The following is an 11,161-nucleotide window of genomic DNA, read 5'->3' on the forward strand; positions in this document are numbered from 1 at the left end:
AGTGTAATACGTTTTTAAACAGAAACCTTTGTTTATTAAGTTAAAAACTACTCACATTTGGCATTAAAAACACATGCATATAATCTCCGCCGGCCGTCTCTGTCTATTGGAATGGGTGCACGCAACGTGGCCACGCCCAATTATTTACTTATACATTCTCATAGTATTTTGTTCTTATTCTTACATTCAGGGAATGCCCTCTTTTCAGGCATACTGACCAGCTAGGCCAAGGCACACCTCAGGCCTTGGTTCTTAGGAGTATCACATTTCCCGCTTGAAGACTCTGACTACAAATAAAGTTCTGCCCTTATATAAGCTTACCTATCTAAATTGAAAGTGTCCTAAGAAATTTGGTGATTACTGTGTTTGTTCTCGCCGTTCCCTTTTTCTGCCCTCCTTCCTATGTCCCCCCCTCCCCCTCCCCCTATTTCCCTTCCCCTATTCCTGCCCCATCCCTAAGCTTCCTGGCTGCCCTTTTTCCCTCCTTCTTTTCATACTTTCTTCTTTCTCTTATAATCTCTGACCCCCCCCCCCCCTCCCATTCCCTTTTTGGTATGGCAGTGATCATGGTGCTAGTATGGTGGTGATTCGGGCGTTGGTATGGTGGTAATCAAAATGTAGGTGTAGTTCATGATGGTGTAACTGTGAGCACTAGTGACACTGGAAGAGGTGACAGGGGCTGGCTGCATTGTTTACTGGTGCTACAATGGGTCAGTGATCAGGGACACTGCAGTTTGAGTGTACATGCCCTGTGACAGTCTGCTGTACACTCACAGGCTGCAGAACCGGTTCTCCCTGCTCTCACAGCCAATCTTGGTTCTACTTAAGTCCCCTTCCTCCAGTTTCTCCTCCCTCTTCTTTTTTTTTCCTTACTCCTCCATCCCCTTTATGCACTACTTCATCCCCTCTCTGTGCTCCTCTTCCCTCTTCTTTATGCTCTTTACTGTCCTCTTTGTGTATTTCTCTATCTCCTTTCTGCACTCCTCCTCCTTCTCCTTTCTACACTTCTACATCCTCTTTATCTACTCCTCCATCTCTTTTCTGTACTCTTCCTCCCTCTTCTTTATGCTTTCTGCTGTCCTGTTTGTGTACTCTTCCATCTCCTTTCTGTGCGTCTCCTCCTCCTTCTTTTTGTATTCCTCCATCTTCTTCATGTACTCCCCCATCCTTTCCTTTCTGTACTCCTCCACCCACTTTGTGTGCTTCTCCATCAACTTGATGTGACCTTCCTCCCCCTTCTTCCTGAACTCCTCTATCCTCTTTGAGAACTCCTCCATCTCATCTCTGTGCTCCTCCTCCCTTTTCCTTCGGCCCTCCTCAATCATCTTGGAGCACTCCTCCATGTTCTTTCTGTGCTCCTCCTCCCTCTCTGTCCTGTACACCTCCCTCTTGTTTGTGTACTCCTCCATCCACTTTCTGTGCACCTCCTCTTTATTCTTTCTGTACTCCTCTCTCCTATTTGAATACTCCTCCATCTCCTTTCTGAGATCCTCCTCCTTATTCTGTCTGTACTCCTCCATCCTCTTTGTGTACTCCTCCTCTTTCTCTATCATCTGTTCCTCCTCCTCCTTCCTCCTGCTGTCCTCTTCTTCCATCCTTTTCTCCTCCGCCTCTCTTTTTTTCAACTCTTCCCCATCTGTCATCTGCTTCTCCTCCTCTATCCATTTCTCCTCCACCTCTCTCTTCATTAACTCCTCCTTTCTCATCTGCTCCTCCTCCACCTCTGCCATTTGTTCCTCCTCTCTCTTCCTTCTACCCTCTTCCTCCTCCTTCTTTCTGTCATCCTCCTCCTTCTTCCTAATGCACTGTTCCAACCATTGATCCAGCCTACTTTTTCTCTCCCCTTCCTTCTACCCTCTTCCTCCTACTTCTTTCTGTCATCCTGTCATCCTCCTCCTTCTTCCTAATGCGCTGTTCCAACCATTGATCCAGCCTACTTTTTCTCTCCCCTTCCCTCTTCTTCCTTCTGTCCTCCTCCTCATCCTTCCTCTTCCGGCTTTCCTTCTCCTTATTCTTTTTGTTTTCCTCCATCCTCTTTGTGTACTCCTCCATCTCCTTTCTATGTTCCTCCTCCCTCCTCTTTTGAGGCCTCCCTCTCCTTTCTCCACTCCTCCCTCTTCTTACTGTCCTCCTCCTTCCTCTTTCTTTCCTCATCCCCCCTCTTCTTTCTCTCCTCCTCATTCCTCTTCTTTCTGCACTGTTCCTCCCTCTTCTTTCTGTTTTTCTCCTCCCTCTTCTTTCTGCACTTTTCCACCATCTTATTTCTGTTCTCCTTTTCCTTCTCCTTTCTTCTCTGCTCCTCCTTCTTCTTTCTGTCCTCTTCCCTGCTCTCTAAAAACTGGTCCAGCTTTTTCATTCTGTCCTCCATCTTCATCTTTACCCCCCCATCCCTCTTTTTCTTTCTGATCTCCTTCTTTATTTCCTTTCTGCGCCATTTCCTTTTCTTCTTTCCGCCCTCCTGCTTGCTGTCCTCTTCCCTCTTCCTGCTCTCCTCCTCTATCCTTTTCTCCTCCACCTCTCTCTTCATCAACTCCTCTTTCTCTATCATCTGTTCCTCCTCCTCCTTCCTCCTGCTGTCCTCTTCTTCCATCCTTTTCTCCTCCACCTCTCTTTTTTTCAACTCCTCCCCATCTGTCATCTGCTCCTCCTTCCTCTTCCCACTGTCCTTCTCCTCCTCTATCCTTTTCTCCTCCACCTCTCTCTTCATTAACTCCGCGTTTCTCATCTGCTCCTCCTGCTTCTTCCAGCTGTCCTCCTCCTCCATCCTTTTTTCCTCCACCTCTCTCTTCATCAACCCCTCCTCCTTTCTCTTCATCAACTCCTCCTCCTCTCTATTCAGAAACTCCTCCACCTCTGCCATTTGTTCCTCCTCCCTCTTCCTTCTACCCTCTTCCTCTGACTTCTTTCTGTGATCCTCCTCCTTCTTCCTAATGCACTGTTCCAACCATTGATCCAGCCTACTTTTTCTCTCCCCTTCCCTCTTCTTCCTTCTGTCCTCCTCCTCATCCTTCCTTTTCCTTCTTTCCTTCTTCTTATTCTTTTTGTTTTCCTCCATCCTCTTTGTGTACTCCTCCATCTCCTTTCTATGTTCCTCCTCCCTCCTCTTTCTGGGCTCCTCCCATTCCTTTCTCCACATCTCCTTCTTCTTTCTGTTTTTCTCCGTCCACTCTTTTCTGTACTGCTCCATCCTCTTCTTTCTGTTCTCCTCTTCCCTCTCCTTTCTGCTCATCTTCTCCCTCTTCTTTATGTCCTCCTCCACCTTCCTCTCCCTGAGCTGCTCCAGCTTCTTCATTCTGTCCTCTATCTTCATCTTTATCCCCTCCTCCTTCTTTATCTTTTTTTTTTCCTTCTTAATTTCCTTTCTGCGCCATTTCCTTTTCTTCTTTCTGTCCTCCTTCCTGCTATTGTCCTCCCTGTTCTCCTCCTCCTTTGTTATCTGCACCTCCTCCCTCTTCCTGCTGTCCTCCTCCATTCTGTTCTCTTTCTCCTCTGTCATCTGCTCCTCCTCTGTAGTTTTCTTCTCCACCTCTCTCTTCATCAACTCCTCCTCTGTCATCTGCTTCTCCTCCCTCTTCCTACTTTCCTCTTCCTCCATCCTCTTCTCCATCACCTCTCTCTTCATCAACTCCTCCTCTGTCATCTGCTTCTCCTCCCTCTCCCTACTTTCCTCTTCCTCCATCCTCTTCTCCATCACCTCTCTCTTCATCAACTCCTCCTCCACTGTCATCTGCTCCTCCATATTGTTCTCTGCCTCTCTCTTCATCGACTGCTCTACCTCTTTCATCTGCTCCTCCTCTGTAGTTTTCTCCTCCACCTCATTCTTCAGCAACTCCTTCTTCTCTGTCATTTGCTTCTCCTCACTCTTCCTATTTTCCTCCTCATCTTCTATCCTGTTCTCCACCTCTCTCTTCATCAAATTCTCCTCCACTGTCATCTGCTCCTCCTCCCTCATCCTGCTGCCCTCCTCCTCTATCCTGTTCTTCCCCACCTCTCTCTTCAGCAACTCCTCCTCCTCTGTCATCTGCTCCTCCTCCTCCATCCTGGTCTCTACCTCTCTCTTTATCAGCTCCTCCTCCTCTGTCACCTGCTCCTCCTCCCTCTTCCCGCTGTCCTCCTCTATCCTGTTCTCCCCCACCTCTGTCTTCATCAACTCCTCCTCCTCTGTCATCAGCTCTTCCTCGTGGAAAGCCTAAAAAGAAAAAGAAAGGTGGTAAGTGAAAAGTACAAAATTTAAACTGGAACTCTAGATAAAACTTAGCTAGTTACTAAATAAATGAATATTACAATTTTATATAGTCACATATGTAGCACCCTCCTAGCAAAGGTGCTGGCAAATTTAGCTTCAGCTCATTCTGTAATGGGAGCAGTAATTGTTTTGGCCTGTTCAGGGTCTCACAGGTTGGGAGTTTGTTTCCTCTGACTCTAAATGAAGCTTAAAGAGCTTAGGGCGGGAGATTAAAATCAATTACCCAGAAACCAGCCAGCCAGTCAGGCGGGGCAGTCAGTGCTCAGTATGTAATGGTGGGACGGGGCAGTCAGTGATCAGTATGTAATAGCGGGGCAGTCAGTGATCAGTATGTAATGGTCGGGGCAGTCAGTGATCAGTATGTAATGGTCGGGGCAGTCAGTGATCAGTATGTAATGGTCGGGGCAGTCAGTGATCAGTATGTAATGGCGGGGCAGTCAGTGATCAGTATGTAATGGCGGGGCAGTCAGTGATCAGATGGTGGGGTGGGGCAGTCAGTGATCAGTATGTAATGGCGGGGCAGTCAGTGATCAGTATGTAATGGCGGGGCAGTCAGTGATCAGTATGTAATGGCGGGGCAGTCAGTGATCAGATGGTGGGGTGGGGCAGTCAGTGATCAGTATGTAATGGCGGGGCAGTCAGTGATCAGATGGTGGGGTGGGGCAGTCAGTGATCAGTATGTAATGGCGGGGCAGTCAGTGATCAGTATGAAATGGCGGGGCAGTCAGTGATCAGATGGTGGGGCGGGGCAGTCAGTGATCAGTATGTAATTGTGGGGCAGTCAGTGATCAGTATGTAATTGTGGGGCAGTCAGTGATCAGTATGTAATTGTGGGGCAGTCAGTGATCAGTATGTAATTGTGAGGCAGTCAGTGATCAGTATGTAATTGTGGGGTAGTCAGTGATCAGTATGTAATGGCGGGGTAGTCAGTGATCAGTATGTAATTAGCGGGGCAGTCAGTGATCAGTATGTAATGGTGGGGCAGTCAGTGATCAGTATGTAATGGTGGGGCAGTCAGTGATCAGTATGTAATGGCGGGGCAGTCAGTGATCAGTATGTAATTAGCGGGGCAGTCGGTGATCAGTATCTAATGGCAGGGCAGTCAGTGATCAGTATGTAATTGCGGGGCAGTCAGTGATCAGTATCTAATTGCGGGGCAGTCAGTGATCAGTATGTAATGGCGGGGCAGTCAATAATCACTATGTAATGGGGGGACAGTCGGTGATCAGTATGTAATGGAGGGGCAGCCGGTGATCAGTATGTAATGGCAGGGCAGTCGTGATCAGTATGTAATGGCGGGGCAGTCGGTGATCAGTATGTAATGGCGGGGCAGTCGGTGATCATGTATGTAATGGTGGATGGTTAGTGAGCAGCACATAATGGAGCAGTTAGTGAGAAGTACATAATGGTGGGCAGTTAGTGAGAAGTACATAATGGAGGGGAAGTAAGTGAGAAGTACCTAAGGGTGGGGCTGTTAGTGAGATGTACACAATGGCGGGGCAGTCAGTGAGCAGTATGTGATAGCTGGGAAGACAGTGAGAAGTACGTAGTGGCTGGCCAGTCGGTGAGCAGCATTTAGCATGGGCAGTATGTAGTGGGGGTGCAGATCAGTGATCAGTATTTAATAGTAGGGTGGTCAGTGAGCAGTATGTAGTGGCCGGCGGTCAGTGAGCAGTATGTTGTGGTGGGGCAGTCAGTGAGTAGTATTTAGGGGGGTAGTATGTAGTGGTGGCAGTCAGGGAGTGGCATTTAGGGGGGCAGTGAGTAGTATGTAGTGGGGGCAGTATGTGTATGGTATGTAGTCAGGGAAGTCAGTGAGTAGTATGTAGTGGGGGCAGTATGTGTATGGTATGTAGTCGGGGAAGTCAGTGAGTAGTATGTAGTGGGGACAGTATGTGTATGGTATGTAGTCAGGGCAGTCAGTGAGTAGTATTTAGGAGGGCAGTGAGTAGTATGTAGTGGGGGCAGTACGTAGTGGTGGCAGTTAGCGGTATGCAGTGCTTACAGTGAGCAATTGCATGCTAAAGGTTTTTTACTTTATTGTATAGAAAGCAGTAAAGCGGATCTCCACCCAAAAGTGGAACTTCTGCTTTAAGCACTCCTCGCCCCCTGACATGCCACAACTGGCATGTCATTTTTTTTGTGGGGGGGGGGGGGTGTATGCCTTCTTTTTAGTGGAACTTCCTGTCCCACCTCCTCCTTCCTGTTCTTGGCTGCCTAGGCGACTCCTCCTCTCACCCTAGGCGGCTATTCCCTGCCAGCGATCTTTTGGGACACGTCACAGGTCCCAGAAGGTTAACTGGCAAATAGTGCATGAGCAGTGCCTAGTGCGCGCCCAGCCGTGAAGCATTAAAGAGGAAGTAAACCCCTTCAAACCACTTTGACCTACAGGTAAGCCTAGATTAAGGCTTACCTGTAGGTCCAAGCAATATCTCCTAAACCTATATGGTTTAGGAGATATTTGCCCGAAAATGGGCACCGCTGTCTACGGCGCATGCGCCGTAGACAGCGGCGCGCAGGCGCATTAAATGCGGCAAGTCCAAGAATGGATTTGCCTAATTTGTCGACTCCCGTGCGCATGCGCGGGAGTGACGTCATCGCGGCTTCGCCGAATGCCAGCGTCGGAGCTGCAAAACGCGACTCCCGTGCGCATGCGCGGGAGTGACGTCATCGCGGCTTCGCCGCTGTCATTGGTCGGAGCTGCGAGACGCCACCAGCAAGATGGACGCGGCGGACTACAGGGATCAGCGGCAACTTCGCTGGCTCCTGTGTCAGGTAAGTGACACATAATGAGCTACTATGCGATGCATAGTAGTCCATTATGCTTTACCTTTGCAGGGAAAAAAAGAGGAAGTAAACCCATCAGGGTTTACTTCCTCTTTAAGCTGTCACAGCCAGGTGCTCACAGTTGCTATGATGGTACTGCATGGAGGAGGGGGAGAGGAGCGAGGCTCCGGGCGCCCGCATCGCTGGACTTTTAATAAACAGGTGTCTGTTTATTAAAAGTCAGCAGCTATACTTTTTGTAGCTGCCGACTTTTAATAAACTAAAAAAAAATGGGTGGAACTCCGCTTTAAGGTAAAAATCCTTCTGCCTTTATCACTACTTTAAAAAGACTTTCCCTAGACCAGAGCTTAGACTGTTTATTGGAGCCATTGTGAATGGAGTGTTTGTGTGGACGGGCAGCCTCTGTACTTATTTGGTTGGAAGCGGTTATAATCAGTGGCCCCTGCGGGGTTAATGCTACCCGTCTTATAGAAGTAAATAAAAAACAGATACTTACTGGAAAAAAGTTATTCCAAAGAACTTTTGCCAATTCATTCACTAAAACGGACAGTAACAGCATTTTTGCGATTTGTGTTTTTCACTTGGGATGAAAATCTCCAAAAACGATTAAAATATCTCAGAAGCGATCAACAATCTGCAAAGAGAAGAAAAAAAACATGATTAGTTTATTGTCTTATTACTTAACCACTTAAGGACCGGGCCTCTTTTTCAGGCTCTGTGTTTACAAGTTAAAAACATTTTTTTTTTTATTGCTAGAAAATGACTTAGAACCCCCAAACATTATACATTTTTCTTCTAACACCCTAGAGAATAAAATGGCGGCCATTGCAATACTTTCTGTCACACTGTATTTGCGCAGCGGTCTTACAAGCGCACTTTTTTTTTTCTTAAATACACTTTTTTGTGTATTATTATTGTAAAAAATAAGACAACAGTAAAGTTAACCCAATTTTCTTATATATTGTGAAAGATAATGTTACGCCGAGTAAATACCCAACATGTCACGCTTCAAAATTGCGCCCGCTCGTGGAATGGTGACAAACATTTATCCTTACAAATCTCCATAGGCGACATTTAAAATTTTTTACAGGTTGCATGTTTTGCGTTACAGATGAGGTCTAGGGCTAGAATTATTGCTCTCTCTCTACCGATCGCGGTGATACCTCACATGTGTGGTTTGAACGCTGTTTTCATATGGGAGCGCTACTCACGTATGCGTTCACTTTCCTTTATTGTACTGTTCCATTTCAGGTTCCATTTCCAGGTTCCATTTCAGTTGTGGGCATCTGAAGCCCTCTAGTGTCAATTTCCTGGATTTCTGTGCAGCTGTTTACCCATCATGCACCATCAAACCTCGCACATACTCAGTAATGCCTCAGGGAGACGTCCTTCTTCCTGACAGGTTGCTATGGCAATGTTGCATTGGCAGAAGTTCCCACCCCGTATGGCAACCTGTCAATCACAACACAGGGGAGGAGACAAGTGGGATTATCCTGGGAATGCTCCGGCATGGCTGGGGGGGTCCGAATACAGACGTGCCTGGCCTTTATTTCTCTAAACTGACTACTCCCTGACTCTGCCTTGTCACTTGTCATTGCGGAACCGTGTAACATTTATCATATATTGTTGCTTGTAAGATAATTGTGTGTGACACTGTCCTTTATTGTACTGTAACTCAGGGCTGGACTGGGACAGAAATTTGGCCCTGGACTTCATCCAGATCAGCCCACTTACATTTTGAGTGTCCCATCACCAGCCCCCTTACAACAGAGTGTCCCATTACCAGCCCCCTTACATCAGAGTGTCCCATTACCAGCCCCCTTACATCAGAGTGTCCCATCAGCACCCCCTTACATCAGAGTGGCCCATCACCAGCCCCCTTACATCAGAGTGACCCACTGAACCATCGGCCCAACGGGAAACTCCCAGTAGTCCCAATGGCCAGTACATGCCTGCTGTAACTGTGCAGGGAGACAGGCGCTGTCACAATCCTTAGAGGATGTGGGCGCAGCCGAGCAGCTATGGAGCGAGAGCCAATAGGATGGTGTCAGGGCGGGCGCACCGCCCACCCCGACATCAACATCCAATTATTGGGCTTCTTAAGAAAGGGGGCAGAGTCGCATACACGTAGTGGCCCGCCCTGACACCATCCTATTGGCTGTTGCGCGACATACAGACATTATCGTCTGTATTCGGACCCCCTCAGCCATGCCGGAGCATTCCCAGGATAATCCCACTTGTCTCCTCCCCTGTGTTGTGATTGACAGGTTGCCATAGGGGGTGGGAACTTCTGCCAATGCAACATTGCCATAGCAACCTGTCAGGAAGAAGGACGTCTCCCTGAGCATTACTGAGCATGTGCGAGGTTTGATGGTGCATGATGGGTAAACAGCTGCACAGAAATCCAGGAAATTGACACTAGAGGGCTTCAGATGCCCACAACTGAAATGGAACCTGCCTGCTTCCGAGATCAGTAAGCAATTAACTATGTTTAAACAAAGTAATAGCGCAAAAAATATGACATGTTATCAATGTTCATTTATAGACCAAGACAGTCACAGAGCAGTCTTTAAAAAAAATGTTTGGGGGACTGGAACACCGCTTTAAGCTGTGAAAATGAAATGATTGGTTGGTGTAAACAACTGCTCCAGTCTTAGTAAATCCCCTCATTGTATATACTATCAGTCTAAGTATCCATCCATCAATCATCTTATATTTAAAAAAAAATCAGTAAACGCCATTATTGTCCTGGCTGTTGACATTATGACCACAACATGATCAGCCAAAATATTATGACCACACCATGAAAAAAAAAATAAAAAAAAAATTAAAAAAATAATAATTTTTGAGAAAAAAGAAAAAAAATGTTTGAAAAAAAAATTATTTTTTAAAAAATTTTTTTGGAAAAAAAAATCAATAAACGCCATTAATAATAATCTAGGATGATTAAATAACATGGATGGACTTTGTTTTACATAAAATTAAACTAATAGGAGAATATAATAGGAGAAATAGGAGAGATGGAAAATGCAACCTACCTGTACGTGAGATCAATCCAAATGGTACTGAGTTAGTCCTGCAGCTGCCTTATGTGAGTGAGCTCCAACTATGATGTCATAGCATAACTGCAGTCACATGACAGGAAGTAAGTCACATGACAGGAAGTAAGTCACATGACAGTTATGCTATGACATCAAACGGCAGTTACATGACAGGAAGTCATGTGACTTACTTCCTGTCATGTGACTGCAGTTTTAAAAAACGATGTTAAAGGTTTGTGAATTAATCTTAATATTGTCAATCTGCAGACAATATTGAGATTAATTCACAAACACTCAACATCAAATTTTTCAATGTCCAGACAGTTGTCATTTTTCTTAGAAAGTGTCAGTTTACAGTGAAATCTGTCCGATCTTCAGGAATTAATTCAATTTTCAGCAATAAATGTCATCTTTAGTAATAAATGTGATTTTCAGAAATAAATTTGATTTTCAGAAATAAATCTGATCTTTCCTTATAAATGTGATTTTCATGAAATAAATGTGATTTTGACCTTTTGGAATGTGTCCTGGCTGCTGACATTATGACCACAACATGATTAGCAAAAATATTATGACCACCCCATGAAAAAAAAAATAATAATTAAAAAAAAAGAATAATTTTAGAAAAAAAATAATAATAATTAAAAAAAAAAATTTTTAGAAAAAAAAAATAATAATTAAAAAAAATTTAGAAAAAAAAAAAAATGTTGATTTTTTATTTTTTTTTTAATTGGGGAAAAAAATTGTTTTTGAAAAAAATGCAGCAGAGGGCACCAGAATCGCAGTGGGAGGGCCCCTCTCCCGCCACCGATACAAGTGATCTGATGGTGAATCCGCCGCAGAGACCACTTTTACCTTGTAGCCGGCCGCCAGCCAAACACAGGGATACCGGGGTTATGGCAGCTATCTGCTGTCATAACAACGATATCCGTCCCTAAAGAAGGGACGTACAGCGGCGGTCGGCAAGTGGTTGTAAATCTCAGACATGAAATGTGAACGCAGCAACTGTTTCCATGGTGATTCCTTCTCGCCCCTCTCCAGAGTGTAATTTCTCTCTTGTGCCTTGCTCCTCTGTTATCAGTATGAA

The 11,161-nt window shown here is 45.6% G+C and overlaps 2 protein-coding genes across 2 annotated transcripts; both read right to left on the reverse strand.

Annotated features, from left to right (window-relative positions):
- Nucleotides 1-546: 546 nt before the first annotated feature.
- LOC143984023 (uncharacterized) lies at nucleotides 547-1,838 on the reverse strand. The gene has a single exon (XM_077484295.1). It carries the CDS (start codon nucleotides 1,728-1,730, stop codon nucleotides 1,023-1,025), a length of 708 nt encoding a protein of 235 aa, XP_077340421.1. The 5' UTR covers nucleotides 1,731-1,838; the 3' UTR covers nucleotides 547-1,022.
- A 31-nt stretch (nucleotides 1,839-1,869) lies between these two features.
- Nucleotides 1,870-8,839, reverse strand: LOC143984022 (uncharacterized). Its single transcript, XM_077484294.1, has 3 exons — nucleotides 8,245-8,839; nucleotides 7,530-7,667; nucleotides 1,870-4,189 (listed from the first exon to the last, which is right to left on the reverse strand). The coding sequence occupies exons 2-3, from the start codon at nucleotides 7,590-7,592 to the stop codon at nucleotides 2,060-2,062; spliced, it is 2,193 nt and encodes a 730-aa protein (XP_077340420.1). The 5' UTR covers nucleotides 7,593-7,667; nucleotides 8,245-8,839; the 3' UTR covers nucleotides 1,870-2,059.
- Nucleotides 8,840-11,161: the final 2,322 nt, after the last annotated feature.

Source organism: Lithobates pipiens, unplaced genomic scaffold (genome assembly GCF_037356315.1).
Source record: "Lithobates pipiens isolate NorthernLeopardFrog02 unplaced genomic scaffold, aLitPip1_a1.2 Scaffold_16, whole genome shotgun sequence".
NCBI classification, from domain to species: domain Eukaryota; kingdom Metazoa; phylum Chordata; class Amphibia; order Anura; family Ranidae; genus Lithobates; species Lithobates pipiens.

What these genes read in the sequence shown, in the direction of transcription:
- LOC143984023 (XM_077484295.1), bottom strand. Translation starts at nt 1,730, where the DNA reads ATGGCAGAGGTGGAGGAGGAGCAGATGAGAAAGGAGGAGTTAATGAAG.
- LOC143984022 (XM_077484294.1), bottom strand. Translation starts at nt 7,592, where the DNA reads ATGCTGTTACTGTCCGTTTTAGTGAATGAATTGGCAAAAGTTCTTTGG. An exon ending in TTTGGAATAACTTTTTTCCA is followed by an intron (nt 4,190 to 7,529) that starts GTAAGTATCTGT and finishes TTTTCTTTTTAG; the next exon opens with GCTTTCCACGAGGAAGAGCT.